At 41.8% G+C, this 22,384-nt stretch overlaps 1 protein-coding gene across 1 annotated transcript in view; it reads left to right on the forward strand.

Annotated features, from left to right (window-relative positions):
• Window positions 1–7,875: 7,875 nt before the first annotated feature.
• PIAS2 (protein inhibitor of activated STAT 2) overlaps window positions 7,876–22,384 on the forward strand; it is an 81,170-nt gene continuing 66,661 nt past the window's right edge. Inside the window, 1 exon segment of the mRNA XM_044005597.1 lies at window positions 7,876–8,124. Coding sequence (XP_043861532.1) covers window positions 8,101–8,124 — 24 coding nt within the window. The 5' untranslated portion in view covers window positions 7,876–8,100.

Genomic DNA, 22,384 nt, shown 5'->3' on the forward strand with positions numbered 1-22,384 from the left:
TTATAGACTATAAAAATATAATTTTGATTACATGAAATTTTAATAGCTGTTGCACAAAGAAAATTTATGCATATAAGAAAAAAAGGAAAGTGGTCAAGTAGCTGGAAAAAAAAATCTTTGTACCAAAATTCTCAGTTAAGGATTTTGAATCCAAGGTATTTAGACAACAAACAGCTATCTGTGACCAAAAATCCATTCTCCAATAGATAAAGGATCAAAGGATATGTAAGGGAGTTCTCAGAAGACCTGCAAACTATTAACAATCCATATGAAAGAATATTCCAAATCACTAAATAACAAGAAAAAAAGCAAATCAAAACAACCCTGAGGTTTCACCTCACAGCCAAGTAAAGGGCAAAGATGCTACGAGATAGAAACAGTCAATGTGGAAGAGTTTATGAGAAAGCAGGCATACTAAATGCATTATTAGCAGAGCTCTGAATCAGTTGGAAAGCAATTTAGAATTATGCTATTTGACCCCAGGATTCCACTACCAGGCATAAGAATGGTCTATTCTTAACTGAACACCGTACTCAGAATGTGGTTTGAGCAGGGCACAGTTCTGTTACACTGACTGACTATGAGTCATCTTGTAAATCACACCACATTTCTACTACTGAAGATTAAGATGAAAATAGCTATTTTGGGGGCAGCCATATCATACTGTTTACTAATCACACTTCTAGTCCACTAAAATTCCAGGTTTTTTCTTTTTATTTCTATCTTTTATTTTAATGCCACTTTTGTTTCTGAATAAAGGAATACTTCCTCCATACTCAGCAAATCATCCCTTTTATTTATATATTTTTTTAAGTGAGGCAATTGGGGTTAAGTGACTTGCCCAAGGTCACACAGCTAGTAAGTGTTAAGTGTCTGAGGCCGGATTTGAACTCAGGTACTCCCGACTCCAGAGCCGGTGTTCTTTCCACTCATATCATCCCTTTTAACAAAGAATGAAAAAGCAAGTTGTTTTTACTCTCAGCATTGAATCAGCAAATAAACCATTAACACATGAATGGCTAATAGCTAAAACTTATGTAGTGTTTACTATATGGCAGGCACATATTACAATTATTATCTCATTTGATCCCCACAACAACCCTGGGAGGTAGGTGCTATTATTATCCCTATTTTACATGTGAGGAAACTGAGGTTAAATGACTTGCCTAGGGTCACAGAGCTAGTTAGTGTCTGAGGCTGGATTTAAACTCAGGTTTTCCTGACTTCAGGCACAGTGCTCCAACCACCTGACTGCCAAGCAGCTGGAAGACTACAGCTTTACAGAATCCCAGAACTTCCATCAAATATAGTATCGATATGGACCTGGGAGTTCTAGGACACTTGTAGTTTGAGTTTGTTTGATCTTCTACAGTGAGACTAAGGAATATGAGAAACAAAACATTTTCCATGGGGTGTTCTACTTATTTCTAGAAATAGGATTCTGGTGGATTCAAGATCTCAGCTAGTGTTTTGAACTTGATTATATTGTCTTGTGTTGGTGGGGTCCTCCAGTCCCTTTGGGCAAAACCAGCCCATTTCAGAACAGGATAAGTGGACTCAGTGGCTGGCCCCAGCAAGATGGGGCCATCTTGATGGGGATCTTCTCTGCCCTAGTTGAATCTCTCCTTCACTTCCTACCCCTTCCCTCCCCCACCCATCCAAACCCAACTGTTCAGCATAGTAGGATAGAAGGGTAGTAAAATGTAATACTTAATCTTAATTATCTTTCCATTGTTCAGTTTCCATATCTATAAAACCAAGGGTTTGGACTCAGGTCTCTTAAGGTCCCTTTCACAGCTCTAAATTTAAAATCTGATTATTTTAAAATTTAGCAAGGGGCAGCTAGGTGGCGCAGTGGATAGAGCACCAGCCCTGGAGTCAGGAGTACCTGAGTTCAAATCCGGCCTCAGACACTTAACACTTACTAGCTGTGTGACCCTGGGCAAGTCACTTAACCCCAATTGCCTCACTTAAAAAAAAAAAAATTTAGCAATATTGTGCCAGAGTGAGGTACTTAGGAGCACAACTAAAATTAAACTTTCTTGACTCAGATTTGGTGACTTAGCTTCTTAACCTAATTCGGTTCCCCAGGCATAGCTTGCGTAAGAATCCTCTTGCTGCTAAGGGCCCCAGGACAAGTGTTTGGATCTCTTCTAGACAATTCTCAGAACTTTCCATAGCCAATTTGGCTTGGTCCCACCTGGGTATTCTTTAAATCCATTATAGAAATCCCAGGCTTGTTTAAGCCAATAGGAAGTCTCCCCATTGCTTTTGATGGTCTATCTTTGTAGTACTTGATCCCTCAGCTAACCAGATGTCCACTGCTCCTTGAAGAGAAGAAGGGGACAGAAAAAGAACATTTAATTCTTATTCCATTTCCTCAAAACACTTCCATCACTTTACTTCAGTCTTTGATTTTCACTTCTCTTATTATGAGTGATGTGAAACATTTTATATAGATTGCAGTTCTTCTTTCAAAAACTGTCCATCACCTGTTACCACTTGCCAGGGGGAAAAGCTTCCATTCTATTTGGGGAGCACAACCTGTACACAAATAATAATATGAAAAATTTGAGGAAGGAGAGCATCACACCTTTTCTCAAGGAGTTTATAATCTAACAAGGAGAAAAAAAAAACATAGGGCCAAGTAAATATTAGTTGAATAGCTGAATGATCCAGCACTATAAAGCTCATATATTCAAACATACTCAAACTATACTCATAATACAGTATCTGTTCTACTGCTCTGTTCTCTGCTTTCTTTCTTACTTGTACTTTTTGAATATCCAGTTAACCAGCATCTTGACCCCTAGTCCTACTTAGGCATCAGATAAATTTCAGGAGTCAGAGATGGGGAAATGGTGTAGATGAAGTCCATCTCAGGCATTGGAGATGGCAGATGCAAAAACAAGAAGATGGGAGGAGGCAGGACTGATAGGAGGCTGTGTGAGTAGTCCAAGTTTGGCTAGAATGTAGGATATATGAAGGGATTGGATGAAAACTTCAAAGGAGAAAGGGTAAAGAGAAGAAAAGAGGATCAAAGACAAGAGTCTTGGGGGTGGTTATTAGGATGAGAAAGACAGAAAGGTAAGTCAATCAGTTAACAAGCATTTATTAAGCACTCAGTATGTAGCAGGCACGTATTGGGGATACAGAGAAATACACAGTTCTTCCCCTATAGGAGCTTGCATTTTAATACCAGAGACAACATGTACATCAATCATATACTATGGGTGATGCAGGAATAACAAGACCCTGGAACTTGTCTGGGGATTTATTGAGTTTGATAGCAAGTGTAAGGGGCTAAAATTCTAGCTAGTCTCTCTAAAATATCTAATGAGTGGTTGCCAATAAATTATAAGCTTTAGCAAGAATTTAGACTTTTAAGCATTTATTAAGGAGAATAGAAATTTCATGAAGAGAGAGAAAGGCCTAGATTCATCTATCTATCAAAGGGAGAGCCCATTTTAGCTCTACTCTCCATGAGAGTCCTCCTCGAAAGAGTGAGCCACACCTCCTTCATCCCATAAGCCACCTGTGAAACTGGGAACATCCCATTCATCCACTCAAACACACCTGTCCAGGCTAATTGGCTGGTAGCCTTGATTGACAGTACCCACGAGCAAACGTCACTTCCTGACGCCAAGGAAAGCCGCATGGCTTGCCCTCAGATACCTTGGCGGAGCTTTCCTAGGGTAACTCTCCAGCAGGTGGCGTCATTCCAATCATTACACAAGTGAGCCACACCCTGGCAGGCAGAGACTCCCCAAAGTGAGTTTATGTGGGGCTTAAATATGCTTAAACCACAAAGGAAGCAAAAGGAGATTGGGATGGGGTGTTGCTAAGTACTAAATTAAGATTTAGTATTGCCCTCAGTCTTTCCTACCATGCTGAGTTGGCTGATAAAATATCTTGACCTGAACGACCAAGCTGATTCCTGAAATCAGGGAAGCTTTGAAGTCTCCCTGAACAGATATTACACAGGATGTTCTTGTGGAGGGGTCATTAGGGTGGGGAGCAAGGCAGGGCAGTCCTTTAGTTGGTGAGTCACAAGATGGAGGCAGTTATGCTCAGTTTGTCATCCACATTATATACAGTATAGAAGGAAAGTCACCCTGGGGGGAAGGGCTCAAATCGCTGGGTATATTGGGAAAGGCCTCCTATAGAAGAGGGCATCTGAGCACAATTTGCAGGGAAGCCAGGGTTTCCAAGAGGTGGGAGGTGAGCAGGAAAGGCATTCCATATAGCTAGGGCTATACTTACAGATCTGGGCACCATCTGCGTAGAGATGATAACCTTACCTTGGGAGCTGATGAAAGTGTGATGGGAGTATGTAGAGAGAAAAAAGGGAAAAGAACACCCATCTTAGAGCCTTGAAATATACTCATAGTAGGTATGACCTAGATGATTTTTAGCAAAAAAAAAGACTGACTAGGAGTGGTTAGGTAGCCAGGAGAACCAAAAGATCAGTGTCATGAAAATCCAGAGAGGAATGAACAAATAAATGAATGAAGCCTTTATTAAGTGTTTTTCTATGTGCAAAACACTGTGCTAAGTACTGGAGATGCAAATAGTAGTCATACACCCCTGCTTTCAAGGAGCTTACATAGTTTTTGGGAGGGGACAATATGTAAACCAGTATGCAGAAACCAGATATAGACAAGATAAATTGGAGATAATCTCGAGGGATAATCCTCAGATTAAAGAGGATTGATAAAAGATTTAAAAGGGGGGCATTTAAACTGCCACCTAAGAGAAGCCAGGGAAGCCTGGAGGTGAAGACAAGGACAGAGAGAATTCTAGGAATAAAGGACAGCTTGTGAAAATGCCAGAGGAACTGGGATGGAGTGACATGAGTAAGAAAGCAACGAGTTCAATGTCACTGTATCACAGAATGTGTGGTAGGGAGTAAGGTATAAGAGAACTGGAAACATAGGCAGCGGCCAGGTTGTGAAGGGCAGTAAAAGCTAAGCAGAGGGGCAGCTAGGTGGCACAGTGGATAAAGCACTGGCCCTAGATTCAAGAGGACCTGAGTTCAAGTCTGGCCTCAGACACTTGACACTTACTAGCTGTGTGACCTTCGGCAAGTCACTTAACCCTCACTGCCCCACCAAAAAAAAAAAAAAGCTAAGCAGAGAGTTTTACATTTGATCTTGGAGGTTATAGGGAAACATTTGAGTTTATTAAATGGGGGTGGGTAGGATGAAGGGATTGATTATATGACCACACCTTCACTTTAGGAAGAACAGTTTGATAGTTGAGTAGAGGATGGACTAGGGTGGAGAGGGACTTGAGGCAAGAAGACCAACTAGAAGGCTGTTGCATGAGTCTAAATCCAATGAAGTGATGAGGGCCTGCACCACAGTGGTTGCAGTGTTAGAGGAAAGAGATATATAGGGAGAGATGTTGTGAAGGTAGAATTAGCAGGACTTGGCAATTGATTGGATATGGGGAGTCAGAGTGAGGAGTGAAAAATGACACCTAGGTTGCAAGCCTAGATAACTAGGATGTTGGTGGTATCTCCTATAGTAATAGGGAAGTTAACAAGAAGGGAAAGAATGAATTCAATTTGTCCCCAGATTCACCTTATAACGTGTAAACCCCCAAAACACACCTCCATGGAAAAAGGTACCCTCCTGGGGCAGGGGGGGGTCTCCAAATTAGGATATGCCCTCCCCTGTACCTCCCTAGGTTATTATAATGCGACTGATAATCAATTTATCCATACTATAAATATAACTATATTTTCTTTCCCTATTCAAGAAATACCTTTCCACTTTTCTGGTTCTCTCCCTGTGTTCACTCACAGTATTGCAATAAAACTTGGGAAACTGAGTCACCGAGTCTTGTAATTATTTTGGGATGACTCATGATCATTTTGACCCTAATTCCATCCCACATCAGTAACAGTAGAATAGAAAAGTGTAGGGAGAAATACAAAAATACTTATTACTCCAATAAAAGAATTTTGGAGTTCTTGAACATGAAACACCTGTGGGTGACCACAAGCTCAAGGGCTATGAGCATGTCTGTGTGTAGCTGGAGTGGAACAATCATGGGAATTGAATAGATGGAAGAATTGAGAAGTTAAGATATTTAAAGAATCACTGTATATGTTGAAGTCCCCTATGATGAAGGCTGGAGTTAGAATGTTGAGGGAAGCTGGGAGTCAGGCAGTGAATTCATTGAGAAAGGTGGGAGAATGTCCTTGGTGTTGGTTTGGATTGGGTGATAAATTAGGACAGTGAGAATCTGAAAGGAACAGAGGTTGCTAAGTGATGACTGGGAGGCTCTTTTTGGAGAAAAACTCCAATGGCCTTTTGGAGATTTCGGACTGGATGTCTCATAGACTGAATGTCCAAGACTGAACTCATCTTTCCACCCAGACCCTCCTGGATTCCTTACTGGTCCCTATCACTGTTAAGGGGAGGAAAGAAATGGGAAGAATCTCTTACCAAGTACCTCCTTACTGCTTATCAGGCATTGTGCTTAAGCACTCAGACCACCATCCTCTCAATCACCCAGGCTTACAATCTAGGGGGCATCCTCAACTCCTCACTCTTTCTTGCTCACCTCCCTCCCCCCATTTAGTCAGTTTCAAAGACCTGTCATTTCTGTCTTTTTAACACCTTTCATATATACCACCTTCTCTCTTCTGACTTCACTTCGCTCCTCATTTCACATCTGGACTATTGTAATAGCCTGCTGGTTGGTTTCCCTGCCTTGTCTGTTTCCACTCCATTCTATCCTACATTCAGCTATCAGATTAATCTTCCTAAAGCACAAATATGACCATTAGTCTTCTGTTCAATCAACTCCAGTGGCTCCTCTATTTCCTGCAGGATCAAATATAAAATCCTCTGTCTGGCTTCTTAAAGCCCTTCATACCCTGTTCCTACCTTTCTAGTCTTCTCGTATAGCTAGCTTTTGAAGTAGGTGCAGCACTGGACCTGGAATCAGGAAGACCCAAGTTCAGATTAGATCTCAGACGTTTAACTTGCTGCATGACTCTGGGCATGTCACTTGCCTTCTATTTGCCTCAGTTTCCTCATCTGTAAAATGAGAGGATTGGACTCGAATGACCTTTCAACACTAAAGATATATTTCCAACCCGGTAACTAAGGAAAATAATAGTCATTTAGATGCCAATGTGAGACTAGAGAATGAAGAGGCAGGCCAGCTCCCAGAAGAACTAAGAAAGCCGTTCTGGTTAAATCAACACATCTTTGATAGCACTCGGCACCGGAAAATTCGCAAGTTAGGAAAAAAAAAATCTTCGTTTCACTCTGGTGGCAAGCGCCAAGTAGGTCGAAGAGGAGTTGCATCAACACCCCCCATTTGCATCCCATTGACCTAAGCAGTTTTTGAAGGAGTCGGTTCTGATTGGGCCGGATTTGGCAGGAGGGTTTCGGGCCTCATTCCCAATCCAATAGGTCCACCAGTCCAATAGTGACAATTGTCCCTTGACAACCGTCGGCTTTCCCCCTCCCGCAGCATCTCTCTTCGGGTTAGCTCCCAGGGCGTCCCGGATTCCCGGGTGCGAGTCTCCTCCCGCGCATCCAGCCCATCTCTACAAGACAGGGAAGCGCAACCGCTGCCGGACCTTCCAGAGAGGGAGCGCAGAGGAAGGGGACGGACGGAGTACTTGGGGGGAGAGGGGAGGAGAGAGTCAGGTGAGGCCGCAACGAGGAGGAGAGAAGCCTGAGGGAGGAGGAGAAGGAAGAAAACGAGGGACAAGAGCGGTGCCGGCCCCGAGAGGAGGGGGGGAAAGCGCCACTGGGGGGGAGGGGGAGTAGGGAGGAGGAAGACCCGCGAGGGAGGACGAGAGCTGGGAAGGATCGGAGGGGGGCGGGCAGAGGGCGGGGCTCCGACGGCTCCTCGTCACGTGACGGGGGCCCGGCGGCGGCGGCGGTGGAAGCGGCGGCGGTAGCGGCGGCGCGTCGTTCGCGGCGCCCAGTGCACCATGGTGGTAGCAGTGGCGGCTTCTGAAGAGGCTGCGGGAGGAGGAACGGCGGCGGCGGCTGTGGTGGTGGTGACAGCGGCGGCAGCGGCAGCGGCGGCGGCGGCGGCGCCTTCGCCTGCGCCTGCGGGTGGTAGAAAATGGCGGATTTTGAGGACTTGCGGGTAAGCCCGGGATGGGCAGCGGTAGAAGTTGAGGAGGGACGGGAAGCGGCCACGTCCTACTCGGACCTCGGAGGCGGGGTCGGCCCGGCCCGGCCGACCCTCATCCCCGGGCCGAGCCTGGGCCGAGCCACGGGGCCTGGAGGGGTGCCCCGGACGAGCTGCCCCCCTCCTCGCTCTGCTCGTTGGGGGGAGGGGGCGGGGACACGAGCCCGGAGTGTGGAAGGGGGTGTGGGGGGAGGGGCCGGGCCTCCCGCGCGGCCCCCCCTCTGCGGGTGGGAGTGCGAGCACACATCTGGGCATGCATTGTGTGTGGATGGAGACGCTCGCTCGAGTACGTGTGTGTGTGCGTGTGTGTGTGTGTTGTATCAGTTCTTTGGGGGAAAGATTGGGTACCCAGAAGGTGAAATGAGTATTAAGATCTTTGTTGTTGTTTTGTGTTTTCACCCCTCTTCCCGTGGCCGCGGTTGTAGAGGCTAGACTGAGCCCCGAGACCCCAATGGTGAGTGGTCACCCCCGGTTACAACTTTGCTATCGGCCTCCTCTTAGGGTGATGACCCACGGGGCAGGTTGGTTGGAATCGGGTTTGGATTTTATGGTAAAATCTGGGCCAAGGAGAACACACCCTGCCCCCAGGACGAGCTTTAAGCGTTATTGACTCTTGACTCTAACAAATAATTGTAATCTAGAAAATTGGAGCTAAGAGGTACCTTAGAGGTCATCCATCCGATCCAAGGCTGCAACCATTAAGCACCTACTGTGGGTAGGGCTGAGAGTCAGCATGGCGGAGACCCATTGGTCTCTGGAACATTCTCAGCCGACCGCTTAGCACCTTTTTTTGGCCCTAGCAAGCTAAGAATGGCGTTTACATTTTAAAATCAAGTTTTATTGTATTTTTAAATGTAAAAACCGTTCTTAGCTCCCTGGCCCGCGAAAAACTGGCCAAGGCTGGATTTGACCCCTTTCGGGACAGGTATGGAGTCTGGAAGTTCTAAATTCAGGTTCTTCCCCTACAATGCTGGGGTGACCTTAGGCAAGTCACTTAACCTCTCAATCTCCCTGCTTCTCTCCAGGACTTTACATTGCTGAACTGCTGCTAATCTGCATTAGTTCTAGAAATTCTCTTCTAGGAAAGAAAAACGTTGTTCAGAACAGAAAAAAGTACCCTAGGCACTGTGATGGGAGCTGGGGATTCAAAAGCCAAATGAAAAGTTTATCCCTCTAGTTTATATTTTAGAAGGATGCAACCAATTTTTTATTATTTATGGCCACTAGAATTTTAAGTGCTTACTATGTGCCTTGCACCATACAAAGCACTGGGAATACCATTACAAAGGAGGACAATGCCTGCCCTCTAGGAGCTTATATTTTAATGGAGATAATACATAAAAGGAAGCTGCAAAGCGAGGGGTGAAGGAAAAAGATGAAAAGTTGAAGAGTTAGGGGAGTTTGGTAGAGAGTTAAGAAACCAGCCTGTAGAGGAATAAATATAAAACTGCCCTGGACATCCTCCTTAAAATGGAGATTCTGAAAGGAACTAGTCCCTCCCCTCAAGGAAGTCGCTATCTAATGGATGAGACCACTTGCAAACTCCTATGTATATGGGGAGGTACTATTTTTTAAGGTAATCAGGAAAGGCTTCCTGTAAAAGATGGAGTTTTAGCTGATTACTGAAGGCAATTAGGAGGTGAGATGAGGGAGAGAATTCTAGATCTGAAGGGAAAATGTCCATTCAAGAGAGGGAGTATCCTATATGAATTGCAAGGAAGCCAGTATCATTGGATCTTAGAGTATTTGCAGGGGAGTTAGGTGTGAGAAAATTAGAAAAGTGGGAAGGGGCCAGATGATAAATGGCTTTGAATGACTGGAATTTTATATTTGATCCTAGATTTATTAGGGATTCTTTATCTAATGGAGAGGAGGGGATTATGTGGACAGAGCTGCACTTTAGGAAGATGAATTGTTGACACCTAAGTAGAGCTTGGACTACAGAGGGCAGAGACATAAGTCAGGGATAACACCCAGCAGGCCATTTGAGTAGTCCAGGTGTGAAGTCATGAGGGCTTGCATGAGGGTTGTGGCTATGTCAGGGAAGTATTGTGTAAGATTAATATATGGAGAGAGAAAGACAGACAGACAGACACTAATAATGAAAAGCTTTTTTTAGGGGATGGCACACAAATTGATCTTGAAGGAAACTAAAGATTCTTAAAATGTGGATTTGGAAAAGGGAATCGATGATCATTTATGCAAAATAAGAGATGCATAAAACAGGTATACCAGTTTGGCTGGATAGTACCTGAAGGGGAGTATTGTGAAATATGCTAGGAAAGCTAGGCTGGAGCAAGAGTGTGAAGAGTTTTAAAATGCCATACAGAAGAGTTTGTATCAGCAATTGAGACCTACTGAACATTCCTGAACAGGAGAGTGACAGATCAGACTTTTTCTTTACAAAGATAATTTTTACTGCTGTTTGGCAGATGGATTTGAGAGGGATAAGAGGCTGGAATTCCCAATTATGAGATTGTTGCAAGTATATAAGAGGCAGGGAGGGCCCTGAACTGTGGTGCTGGCAATAAGAGTGGAGAAAGGGATGGATGACAAGACTTGGCAATTTCTTGGTTATGGGGAGAGAAGTTGTGAGTTACGTTATGGATATGTTAAATATGTGGTGCCCAAGAATCCATATCTACTCCTTTATGCAATGATTACCTTTTCTCTACCACATCCTTGAAATGCGACCATTTAGCCTATGCTTTTCACTATCTAATAGTGCATTTCACTTCTAGGCGTAACTATGTTTTGGATAGAGGGTGTGTGGTCTATGCCAGTGATTTCATTGGCATAGGAAGGCCTAACGTTGAAAGGTCCATGAAATTTAGCAGTGGCTTTTGACTTAGAATCTTGTTTTTACTTCTCCCCCACCCCCCTTAAATTCTGGACTTAAACACAAAGTAGGAGCATTTCCCAATACAGAGGACAGAAGAATAGTTGTACGTGAAACCAAATCTATTTTGTACAATTTGTTTTTCAAGTATATAATAGAATTATTTTAAAAGCTGTTCTGTTTGTGTTACCCTCTAACCTGCCTTCTCTTCTGGACATTTTATTTGAGAATTTACTGGGGAAGCTAGGTGGTGCAGTGGAGATAGAGCACCGGCCCTGGATTCAGGAGGACCTGAGTTAAAATTCAACCTCAGGGGCAGCTAGGTGGCACAGTGGATAAAGCACCGGCTTTGGATTCAGGAGTATACCTGAGTTCAAATCTGACCTCAGACACTTGACACTTACTAGCTGTGTGACCCTGGGCAAGTCACTTAACCTCAATTGCCCTGCAAAAAAACAAAAAAACCAAACAAAAATTCAACCTCAGACACTTAACAATTACTAGCTGTGTGACCCTGAAGTCACTTAACCGCCCATTTGCCTCACCAAAAAAAAAAAAAATTACTGATCATTTTTTCTTTATTTTCTTTCACCTTATTGCTAGGCCCTATCTCCTAATTCTTAACTAAAAAAAGAAAGGGAAAAAAAGAGAAAAACAACATACTTGTAATAAAGGCAAAACAGATTCCCACATGTGCTGTGGCTGAAAATGCATGTCTCATTCTCCTTGATTCTAACATCACTTCTTAAATCTTTAAAAGCAATTAAGAGTGATTTTTCTTTACAATGTTAGTTACTTTATGAATTGTTCTCATTTCACTCTTCATCAGTTCATATGTCTTTTGATTTCTCTGGAACCATCCCTTTCATCTTTTTTTAAGGCACAATAGTATTTCGTTACATATGTTGCATTCATCTTCTACAACCTCTTAAACCATTACCCAATTGATAGGCACCCTCTTAGTTTCTATGAAGAAAGCTGCTTATAAACTTTTTTGTGTTGTCGTGATTGAAATCACAAATAAAAACAGTTTATTAGCAAAGTGAGCATTTGCCAGTAAATGGGATGCAAGGGTCTTCAGTAACCAAGGACCCCTCCTTGACGGTCAAGGCTATTCTTTTATAGTCATAAAAGAGGAACCTAAAAAGGGCAAAGAAAGGGACACAATCTATAGCAATGTGGGCATTATCGAGTTATATTTGCTTAGAATCAGAGAATGGGAATTTTGTACAGCCCCGGGGTAACAGCGACATCTTCCTAGAATATCTGTCATCTGTGCTTCATGAAATATATTTGACCTTTTAATTAAGCTCCTAAAAGTGGGTAGTGGGTGACTTATAAGGGTAAAATAGGGAACTAAATTTAGTTGCAGGTTTAAGGAGATTAAATACATATAATAAGGGAGAATAATCCTTAATGAAATAGAGTAGTATATCAAATTTTAATACATTGTATTTTTTACTTGAACTGCCTGTTCATATCCTTAGACCTTTTATCAATTGGGGAATGGCTCTTATTTTTAAAAATTTGAATAAATTGGGGGCAGCTAGGTGGCACAGTGGATAAAGCACTGGCTCTGGATTCAGGAGGACCTGAGTTAAAATCCAGTCTCAGACACTTGACACTAGCTGTGTAATCTTGGGCAAGTCACTTAACCCTCATTGCCACGCCAAAACAAAACAAAAAATTTTGAATAAATTTCTCAGAAATCTCAGAAGTGAGACCTGTATCACAGAAACATGCTGCAGAGATTTTTCCCATTTTAATCTTAACCTTGTTAAGTTTGTGTAAAAACTTTTCAGTTTTATGTAATCAAAATTATCCATTTTTTCTTATAGGCTTTTCCTTACAACCGATGTTATTTTTTCCACGTTTCTCTAATTTTCTTATGATCACATACCCAGTTGGAGATTATCTTTGTGTGACATGTTGGTCAAAATTACTCTTTTCGAAGCAGAACTTTTAGTTATATTGTTCTGCTTTCTGTTCGTTCTCATTCTGATCCTCTCCATATAAGTAGGGACTAGTGTTTATATCTCCATTTTGTTAAAATGTTTTCTAAAAACTGTATTCTAATTTTTCTTTACTGTGAATATCATGGAAATAGGAACCAGAGACCTCAAAAAATTCACTTAGTGGCTTATATTCACACATAGGTATGCATGTCATATTTTTGTTGAACTTCGCCTTTGATTTAATAAAATAAAAATGAACAATTCTAATTGTTATGGAATGTGTTACATCTCTTTTTCCTTCTACTTCGTTGTGTATTGCAAAGAAATGACTTTTTCTAAATTTTTTTACTCTATAGATTTCTTCTGGTAGATCCTCTGTACCCTTACATGTGAGATATTTAAGACCTGACATTGCACAGTTATTTGATTTCAACTTTAAAGAATTAAAAATTTGGTTTTCTCTCCAGAGTTTCTATTGCTATGGAATTTTTGTTCAAAGGTATAGAAGCTGTGATTGAATATGACTGATCTTCTGAGCATGGTAAATTAGATTCTTCCTCTTCCTCTTGGCTTACTAACATCCATTAAAAAATAATGGTAGTGCTATGGAAAGATGCCAGGGTGCATTTTAACCGTATATGCATGCAGACATAGTGATAAGTCTAAAAAAATCTATAGAATTTCATCTATGTGAAAACAAGGTACTTTGTGTACTTTTCCCTTCCCAAATGGAATTATAATGCATTTTATCTTTGCACATCTCTTGGAGGTTATAGCTGACTGAAGATATTATGCTTTCTTTATTGGCTCTAGGCTTTAAATCAGGCTAAAAGAGGGTGAGAATGATTGATTTCTGTGTGTGTGTGTGTGTGTGTGTGTGTATACACGTATATATGTTCATGCATGCTTGCACAAATACTTGTGCATAGATAGATATTATATATGTATATAGAAATAGATATCTTGTTATCCAAAGGGTTGACCTTCCCTAAGAAAAAAGATAATTAAGGCAGAATAGTAATAGGTAGAGACAATACTTTCTTTAAATAGTTTCTTCCAATTACTGTAAGTCCTCATTGTTCCTTGCTCTATTGTCCATGCCTGTCTTTTCATCAATTTATTGTCCTTCCTGGGGCAAAAAGATTCTTAGGAACTATCCCTGCCCTCGTCTTTCTGCCCCTTTTTGTTCATCATTTCTGTGATATTATAATCACCTGGAACAAATCCATAGTGAATAATGAGTCCTTGTTTTAGTTAATAGTAATTTAAAAAATAAGAATTGGAATTCTGTCTTTCCAGGAGCCCTGTGGTGATGTGTCCTTTGAACCTAGTGTAATGGAAAGAGCATTAAGACTCAGTCTTTTTGTTTTTGTTTTTGTTTTTAATTTTTGCAGGGCAGTGAGGGTTAAGTGACTTGCTCAGGGTCACACAGCTAGTTAAGTGTCAAATGTCTGAGGCTGGATTTGAACTCGGGTACTCCTGAATCCAAGGCCAGTGCTTTATCCACTGCGCCATCTAGCTGCCCCCAAGACTCAGTCTTAATGGATTTGAATATTAGTTCTTCCATTTATTAGTTATGACTTGGGACAGCCTCTTTGGGCTTCAGTTTTCTTATATATAAAATAAAGGTGTTGGACCTCATTAAAAAAAATAACTATTAATACTTAAAAAATCACCTGTATTTCCTAATGTATCTCTTCTCCCTCTCTGAGAGAGCCATCTTTTTATAACAAAAGAATATAAAAGAAAGGGGTGGGAGTTGGGGAGACAGTTGAGCAAAATTAGCCAAGAAATCAACTGTGTCCAACATATATATAATTTACCCTACTTCTATAATCTGAAGTTGGGGGAGTATAGGATCTTTTATCTTCAGCGTGGGTCTGGGCCATTATAATTGCACTGTGTTCAGTTTCATTGATTTCTGTTGTTCCTTCCATTTGTATTTATAGTCAGGTATATTGTTTTCCTTTTTATCCTTTTTTTGCATCAATTTATATAAAAGTTTACCTATTCTTCTGTGTTATACTAGTTCATCATTTCTTACAGTTCAGTAATATTCTTGTTCATTCAGATTATAATTTGTTTAGCTATTCTCCAGTCATCATGTATCTATTTTGTTTCCATTGTCCTTTTTTTTTTTTTTTAATTTTATTTATTTGCGGGGCAATGAGGGTTAAGTGACTTGCCCAGAGTCACACTGTGAAGTGTCAGAGGCTGGATTTGAACTCAGGGCTATTTAAACTGTTATTTGAATGTTTTCTATCCCGATAGAATATGAGCTGTTTGAATATAGGAGCTATGTATTTACTATTTTTTTTTTATATCCTTGGAACCTAAGTGCTTAATAATTGCTTGTTGACTGACTTCTCCAGCATTTGACATTGCTGGCCGCCCTCACTTTTTGCATAGTCTTTTCTTGGCTTTCATGACACTGCTTATTCTTGGTAAGCATTTACTTATTCCTCCTACCTGCCTGACCCTTCCTTCCAGCCTCCTTAGTTGGGTCATTATGACCCTGGCTGAAAATCCAGCAAAGGAAACTAAGAAAGTAAGTCTGATATGTGGGAGGAGAACTAGAAGGAAACACTGTTAGGAAAACCTAAAAAAGTAATACTATAGTATCAAGTACAAGAAAGTGACTGCAACATCAAAGACCATTGGAAAGCCCAGAAGAATGAGGATTGTGAAAAGGCCATTAAATTGAGCATATAAGAGATCATTGGTGACTGAAGACAGAAGCTTAAGTTGATTAATGAGGTTGGAAACTTGGAGATAGAGTGATGGTAACCAGTGTAGACTACATACTCAAGGAGTTAAGCCATAAAACAGTGAAGAGAGATATAAGGTGAGAGTAATTCAATCAGTTGTATGGTTTTTGAGGATTAGGAAGACTTGGCCAAGTTTGTAGGCAATTTTGAAGCAGTCAGTTAAAGGCAGAGTGTGAAGATTAGTGAGAGTAATGATTAAAGACAGGGCAATCTGCTGGAGAAGGATGGAATAGGAACCAGGGTGCCTTGTCAAGAGAATGTCTATCTCTTCCTGCAAGATGAGAAGGGAAGAAGACAAAGCAAGGAAGGAGATTGTAGCTAGTGTAAGAGTAATGGTGTCTGAGAAAGAATTCAAGAATGGAAGCATTGAAGGTTACCTTCAGTATGAAAAACAAGGTTATGGAATGGTAAAGCAGAGGGAAAGTTGGAATAGTTTTTTTAAAAAATTATAATCAGGAGGGCGGCTAGGTGGCTCAGTGGATAAAGCACCAGCCCTGGATTCAGGAGTTCCTGAGTTCAAATCCGGCCTCAGACACTTGACACTTAATAGCTGTGTGACCCTGGGCAAGTCACTTAACCCCATTGCCCCATAAAAAAAAAAATATATTATAATCAGGTAATGGGATTTCAGAGGTCCTGAAGGTAGAGATGGCATTTTTGTGAGTGATGGCAAGATCAAGGGTATGATGATTTCTTTGTGTATCTGGGGCAGCTAGGTGATGCAGTGGATAGAACACTGGCCCTGAAGTTGGGAGGACCTGAGTTCAAATTTGACCTCAGATACTTATTAACTGTGTGATGTTGGGCAAGTCACTTAGCACCAATTGGCCATCTCCAGTTGTCCTGATTATCTATCTATCTATCTATCTATCTATCTATCTATCTATCTATCTATCTATCTATCTATCGAGATGGCCCCTGATGATATATCTTGCCACTGGAATCCAGATGGCTCTGGAGGAGAGAGTGAGGTTAGTGACTTTGCACATTCCTCCACTTAAGTCCAGTTTAGTGCCAGTCATATCACCTCCACATGGTCCTCTTCAAGAATGAAAAACAAACAAGTACCTGAGGTAGAGTGGAGAAGTAGATCATGGGTAGTGAGTCTAGTGAGGAACTGGATAAGTTAGGGTACTTGAGTATCTATGTATTTTGAAATCTCCTAGTAAAAGGACAGGAGTCGGTGGTGAAACTGAGCCTGGTATGCTTTGAGCTTATTGTGAAAACAAGGAAAATGTCCCTTGGTAGTTGAAGTTCAGTATTGTAACAAAATGGGACACAGGTCGGTCATTCAAGAGTTAACAAAAGGAAAAGGCTATTCAACAAGGATAGATGTTGAGAAATTGAGTTCATTTAGGTGAGAGAAGCTCTTCATCATGATCCACCAGACAAACTCTGACTCCTTGTGGCTGCTTTGTACTCAGGTAACAAAGAAGTGATAGCAACAGTCCCTTTGTTTTGGTTTTTGTTTTTTTGTGAGGCATTTGGGGTTAAGTGACTTGCCCAGAGTCACACAGCTAGTATTAAGTGTCAGAGACCGGATTTGAACTCGGGTCCTCCTGACTCCAGGGCTGGTGCTCTATCCACTGCGCCACCTAGCTGCCCCAGCAACAGTCCCTTTGTCCCCTGAGCTAACCAAATCTTGAGACCTGTATGAATACCTCTCTCTCTTTTTTTTTGTTTAGAATTTTATTTTCTTCCTCCCTCCCTCCTCAACCCTCCCTATGAAATCAAGCAATTCAATATAAGTCATACATGTGCAGTTATGCAGAACATCTTCTCCTTCCTCAAAAGTGTTTTGTTTTTACTGCTCCCTCCCCCCATCTGCCATTCCTTCCTTCCCCTCTTCTTCCCCCTGCCCCCCAACCTTATCTGCTTCCCTTCCGACTTTCCCTCAGGGTAAAATATATTACTATACCCACTTGAGTATGTATGTTATTACCTCTTTGAACCAATTCTGATGATAGTAAGGTTCAATCACAACCCCACTCTTTCCTTGTCTTTCCCTCCCCTCCATAAGCTTTTTTCTTGTTTCCTTCATGTGAGCAACCTCTCCCCAGTCCACCTCTCCCCTTCTCCCTCTCCCAGTGCATTCCTCCTACCCCTCAACCCTATTTTAAAGATGTCATCATGGGTTAGCTAGGTGACACAATGGACAAAGCACCAGACCCAGACATAAGCCACCCCACCCTTCCTGCCCGACAAAAAATAAGGATAAACAAAAAATAAATGCTTTACAGATATCATCCCTTCATATTCAGTTCAGACCTTTTCCCTCTGTATAAGTGTATTCCTTTCAGCTACCTTAATACTGAGAAAGTTCTTAAGAGTTAGCAGTACCATCTTACCATGTAAGAATGTAAACAGTTTAGTCTTTTAATATCCCTCATGATTTCTTTTTCCTGTTTACCTTTTTATGCTTCTCTAGGTTCTTGTATTGTATATGAAAGTCAAATTTTCTATTCAGTTCAGGTCTTTTCATCACAAATACCTGAAAGACCTCTTTTTCATTGAAGATAATAGTTTTGCTGGGTAGGTGATTCTTGGCAGTAGTTCTAGTTCCTTTGCCCTCTGGAATATCATATTCCATGCCCTCCAGTCCTTTAATGTAGAAGCTGCTAGATCTTGTGCTATCCTGACTGGGGCTCCACAGCACTTGAATTCTTACTTTTTTACTGCTTGCAATATTTTCTCCTTGACCCGAGAGCTCTGGAATTTGGCTATAATATTCCTAGGAGTTTTCCTTTTGGGATCTCTTTCTGGAGGTGATCGGTGGATTCTATCAATGTCTATTTTAGCTTCTTCCTCTAGAACTTCAGGGCAGTTTTCCCTGAGAATATCTTGGAAGATGAGATCTAAGCGCTTTCCTTGATCATGATTTTCAGGTAGACCAATGATTTTCATATTCTCCCTCCTGAATCTATTTTCCAGGTCAGCTGTTTTTCCAAGGAGATATTTCATATTGCCCTCTTTTTTTTTTAATTCATTTGGATTTGCTTTACTGTGTTTCCCATAAAGTCACTAGCTTCCATTTGTTCAGTCCTAATTCTTAGGCAATTATTTTCTTCAGAGAGCTTTTGTATCTCCTTTTGCATTTGGCTTTTCAGGCTATTGACTTTTTTCTCATGACTCTCCTGCATTGCTCTCATTTCTCTTTCCATTCTTTCCTCCACCTCTCTAAATCTTCCTTCTATCTCCTACTTTCTCTTTAAAGTCGCTTTTGAATGCTTCCATGGCTTGAGACCAAATCATATTTTTCTTGGAAGCTTTGGATGTAGGGGCCCTGAGGTTGTTATCCTCTTCTGAGGGTGCACCTTGATTTTCCTTGTCGCTTAAAGAAACTTTCTATAGTTCTCAACTTTCTTTGCTTGCTCATCTTGCCATCTTTTACTTGACTTTTAACTCCCTCTTACAGTGGGGCCCTACTTCCAAGCTACACTGTCCCAAGCTTCAGAGGGTCCCAGGTGTTTTGGTTTGAGGGAGGGCAGGTTTTTCCCTTGCACGGCCTGTTCTCTGGTCCAAAGATAACCTCAAACAAACCAACCAGCCAGCAGAACTTTGTGTGCTGTGGTTCTTAGCTCTGCCGAGCCTGTGCCCCTCCCTTATCTGGGCCTCCTGCTGCTCAAGATTTCTTCCTGGTTCCCTGCTGGGGTGGAATAGAATTCCTCCTTAGGTCCTGCGACACCCCTGTGTTTCTCCCCCCCACCCCCACCCTGTGTTTTCCTCACCAGGCCATCTGTTCATCCCTCTCACCTGACATAAGCTTAGTTCCAGAAGATGCCGGTGCTGCAGCTGATTTGTAGACTCGGGGTTAAGTTTCTCTTGCACAGCCTGTCTGGGGACTGTGTCAGCGCAATTGAGAGGTTGGGCTTTTCTTGCAACCCAGCAAGGCCCCCACTAATCTGTCTTTGTCTGGAAAATAATCTCAGCATGTCTATTTGTGTGTTTTGTTGCTCCAGGGGTTGTTTATTGCTGTTTTGGGGGTAATTGTGTACCTGAATACCTCTTAAGGAAAAACTAGTGGTTGGAAGGAAGGACTTAGGACATTGCTTATACTATATCATTATATGACAGCTACCAGAATCTTGATTGGGTGATAGAAAAGTTACTGATTGAAGGTGGCAGAAAGTCTAGCACTGGGAATGGGGAGTGAGGAGTATTCCCATTCTGCCATGAACATTAAGATGGAAGGTATAAATGAACTTGGAACCAGTACTGGAAAGGTGGCCCCAGGAAGCAGTGTTATCAGATGGAGCCAAGTCTCAGTAAAAGTCAGACTATTGAGGGAATAAAAAAGGAAAAGGTTGGGGCAGCTAGATGGCCCAGTGGATAGAGCACCGGCCCTGGATTCAGGAGTACCTGAGTTCAAATCCGGCCTCAGACACTTAATACTTACTAGCTGTGTGACTCTGGGCAAGTCACTTAGCCCCAATTGCCCCTCAAAAAAAAAAAAAAGGAAAAGGTTTAAGGTGAAAGCAAAGTTTGTTGAATATAGAGCAGGTATTCCAGAGAACACAGTAGAAGCTGGTGAATCTGTAGTGAGACACAAGGGGGATAGAAAGAGTTAAGGGGGATGAGGATCAGGATATGGGTACTGGACTGTGGGGAAATGATGAGATGCAGAATCACTGGCCTGAAGGGCATAAGAGGGGAATGGGAGTTATGCTAACATTGAGGTTGTTATATCATTGTCTGGAAAGACCATCTGTTACCAATGGGCAGGTAAGCCCAAGAATCCTGATCCCAGTCCATCAGTCATGCCTCCATCTCAGTCCACAAAGACATCATCTGGGGAAGCAACTACTGTGGAGAAGGGGCTAGCCATTCCTACCAACTGATAACCAGGTGCTCACAGGGCAGGCAGTCAACCTGCATGGATCAGCAAAGAGAGACAGGAGGTGGTCTACGCCTGGTGAGTTCATCCAGTACATATCACCACCTCAAGCATTACTTTCTCTCATGCTTCAGTGGAAACAAGTTAGGACCCTGAGCCTAAAAGCCCTGGAAATAGTAGTCCTCCACACATTTACTACTGGTCCTACTTTTAGCAGAGCCCCTGCAACCATCATCCTGGGACGCAAGCCCTATGGAGATGCCACCTGGAGCTACTTCTACAGGTGCTAAAGTTTCCTCGTCCTTAGCAACCACAACAACTAAAGACCTTGAGAAAGAAATTTTTTACCTTCAAATTTTTTGGCATCATGAAATGATTAAACATCAGAAACACGTGATTTTTTTCTTTTAGTGGAAACAATATTAAAGAAGATACATTGCCGTCTCTTTTTGTGACTACTACCTAAGGAATATGGAACCTTGCCATGTGACTTGAACCTGAAACCTTTTATATATAGTTTCTCCTATTAAAATGTGAGTTTCCTGAGAGCAGGGACTGTTTCCTCTCTGCTAATTGTATTCACTGTGCTTTTTGTACATAGTAAGCTATTAATAAATTCTTTTTCATTCATTTATTAACACCAGTATTTTGCCAATATTCTTACATCACAGTGAGACATGGCATACAATAATTTCCAAAGAATGAAAAATTATTATACAGAGAGCATTGGAGAGGTACATGATGCTTTTGAGCTGACTTCATGATATAATAAAGTATGTCAAAAAATAGGAGCAGGAGGTGTTCAAGAAATGCTTGCAGAGAAGGGAGAGTGGGCCCATCACTTGGTATGGGCAAGGGATGGCAAATCCCCAGCTACCGTAAGGGATTGATACCATTTTGTTACCTGGAAAACTCAAGAAAAGCCTCTGGCACATTGAGTTTGACTTCCTGTGGAAGAATTGTGGGAGGAAGAGAACAAGAGTCACAGGATGGGTGGAAGAGTTTGTAATTTGCATCATTGGGAGGCATTTGTGAATGAATGAGTTCACCGACCCATTTAAGAATTGAGAGTATTCAAGCATCTGATGATTTTGTTTTCAGTTGATCAGTGGTCTAGAATGTTGGCTGCTATTAGTCCTGGTGCTTCCTGGTTGAGGCAAACATTTCTCTATTGAGACAGATTGGTATCAAGGCTGAGTATGTTGATAAGGGCAGTGAAGAGAGTTGTCTGGTAAAGGAGTCCCCTGTATATTTGGTTGTATGTTGCCTTTTTATTCCTCTTCTAGATACCCCAGTGATGAGAGGCTGTGGCAGTTTTAGTGTCTTCTGAAGTGGTGACCCCATTTTCCTGAGACCTGGGTGGCTGTAATGACTGAAGACACTTTCCCCAGATAAGAGCAGGCAGGATATGTGTTGCCTTCTGCCTCTTTAAATAGTTGTGTAGGTATCAGGATAATGGCATTTTTGTCAGCAGTGTTATACTTTTCATTCTGTTACTATGTCATACTCTTCTTTACAGTATGACTCCCCCCCCCCATGCGTCTTTGTTGTGGTGGAGCACTGAAGTTATTACAGTATACTCTTGTCCCCCCGCCTTCCTACATTCCTAAAATATAAGTCCTACTTTCCATAATTTCCCCCATCTGTCCTTTTCTCCTCATCCCCAAATATGACTTCTACACTTCTGCTCCTTGGATACTAAACAGTAATGGACAAAAGTCGAATTGAGCTCAGTTCATCTACTAGAAATTTAGTTCATAGGAATAGGGAAGTTAAACTCCTAAAATTTTTACTAATAGGGGCTGTATAATCAAATGTG

Source organism: Dromiciops gliroides, chromosome 1 (genome assembly GCF_019393635.1).
Source record: "Dromiciops gliroides isolate mDroGli1 chromosome 1, mDroGli1.pri, whole genome shotgun sequence".
Taxonomy (NCBI): Eukaryota; Metazoa; Chordata; class Mammalia; order Microbiotheria; family Microbiotheriidae; genus Dromiciops; species Dromiciops gliroides.